General features: G+C 57.1%; 2 protein-coding genes across 2 annotated transcripts in view; both read left to right on the top strand.

Annotated features, from left to right (window-relative positions):
• The window catches only part of LOC107199469 (extracellular matrix protein FRAS1-like), a 4923-nt gene extending 4845 nt beyond the window's left edge, over positions 1 to 78 (top strand). The window contains exon 4 of the mRNA XM_015616791.3: positions 50 to 78. Within this exon, the coding sequence (XP_015472277.1) occupies positions 50 to 78 (29 nt within the window). The remainder of the gene's footprint in view (positions 1 to 49) is intronic.
• LOC107199470 (extracellular matrix protein FRAS1-like) lies at positions 7 to 1245 on the top strand. The gene is made up of 2 exons (XM_015616792.1): positions 7 to 196; positions 596 to 1245. The coding sequence occupies exons 1-2, from the start codon at positions 149 to 151 to the stop codon at positions 1178 to 1180; spliced, it is 633 nt and encodes a 210-aa protein (XP_015472278.1). The 5' UTR covers positions 7 to 148; the 3' UTR covers positions 1181 to 1245.
• The last annotated feature ends 5 nt before the right edge of the window (positions 1246 to 1250 follow it).

Genomic DNA, 1250 nt, shown 5'->3' with positions numbered 1-1250 from the left:
CCTGGGGAAAGCAGACAGCATCCCTCACGACACTTCTCTGACTTTCCAGGACCGAAACCAGCCAGAAGTGACGGATAAATATTTCCACGATGTGCCTTTTGACGCCCACTTTGCTTCCGAGCTGTCTGAGTTCCACTCGGTGAGCAGCATGCCTGGAGTTGATGGATTTACTCTCAAGGTGGATGCTCTCTACAAGGTATGTAGTACCCAGTGCTTTTGGTAGCCCAAAACAGACTTCTCTGTCCAGGACCTCCCAAACACTTGGTGAATTGTAGACTCTGGGCCTTCAGAATTCACCTCTGATAAAAGAAATGAAGATGAGGATGTTAGTCCCGTAATTTCATTTTTTGTTTTTCCTGAGCCCCTCATGAGAAAGCTCTTTAAAAACACATTATTCATGTTCCTGAACGAATGAATGCCATTGCAAAGGCAGGACACCTCACTGGGTGGTCAGTGCTACTGCAGGTGCTTATTAAAACCCACTGAGCTGACTTGGCCAGACACAGGACACAAAACACAGCAGCCCTTAACAGAACCGCTTGCTGTGACAGCCACCGCTAACATCCCCTCCCTCCGTGCCTTCCCTCGGGTAAAGGTGGAAGCTGGGCACCAGTGGTACCTCCAAGTGATCTACGTGATCGGCCCGGAGGGCACGGCCGGGCCCCGTGTCCAGCGCTCCCTGGGGCGGCGCTGGCAGCGCGGCCGCCGCGACCTGTCCGGGGGGGCCGGGAGGCCGGCGCTGGATGACTCCCTCATCTACGACAACGAGGGCGACCAGCTGAAGAACGGCACCAACATGAAGTCGCTGCTCTTGGAGAGGGAAGAAGCTGCCGTCGCAGCCTCCTTGTCCCAAGCGGGCGCTTCCCTGGGCAGCGCCTTCGCCGCCCTCACCCTGCTGCTGCTGGTGCTGTCCGGAATTTGCCTCGTCGGCAGGAAGTGCCGGCGGCTGCGGAGGAAGCGGGAGGCGGCCAGGGCCGCTCCCGAGGAGCTCCCCTTGAACACCAAGGTGGAGCTGCCCCGGGGAGCCCCGAAGGCGGCGGGCGGCCGCTGCTGCACCGTCAGGAACCTTCATCCACCGAGGGACGGCGGCGGCCTCTGCCAGGGCCAGGGCAGGAAAGTGAAGCAGGTGAACTTGGAAGTCAAAGTCCACAGCAATTTGCACGACGGCACGGAAGTTTAATGGAGCACACGCAGTGGGAAAAGCTTTTTATAAACTGTAAAATAAAGATAATCCAAAACTGAAAAGCCAC

This window comes from Parus major, unplaced genomic scaffold (assembly GCF_001522545.3).
Source record: "Parus major isolate Abel unplaced genomic scaffold, Parus_major1.1 Scaffold770, whole genome shotgun sequence".
NCBI classification, from domain to species: domain Eukaryota; kingdom Metazoa; phylum Chordata; class Aves; order Passeriformes; family Paridae; genus Parus; species Parus major.
The sequence above is the reverse complement of the archived record's forward strand: the minus strand, read 5'-3'. Positions and strand labels throughout refer to the sequence as shown.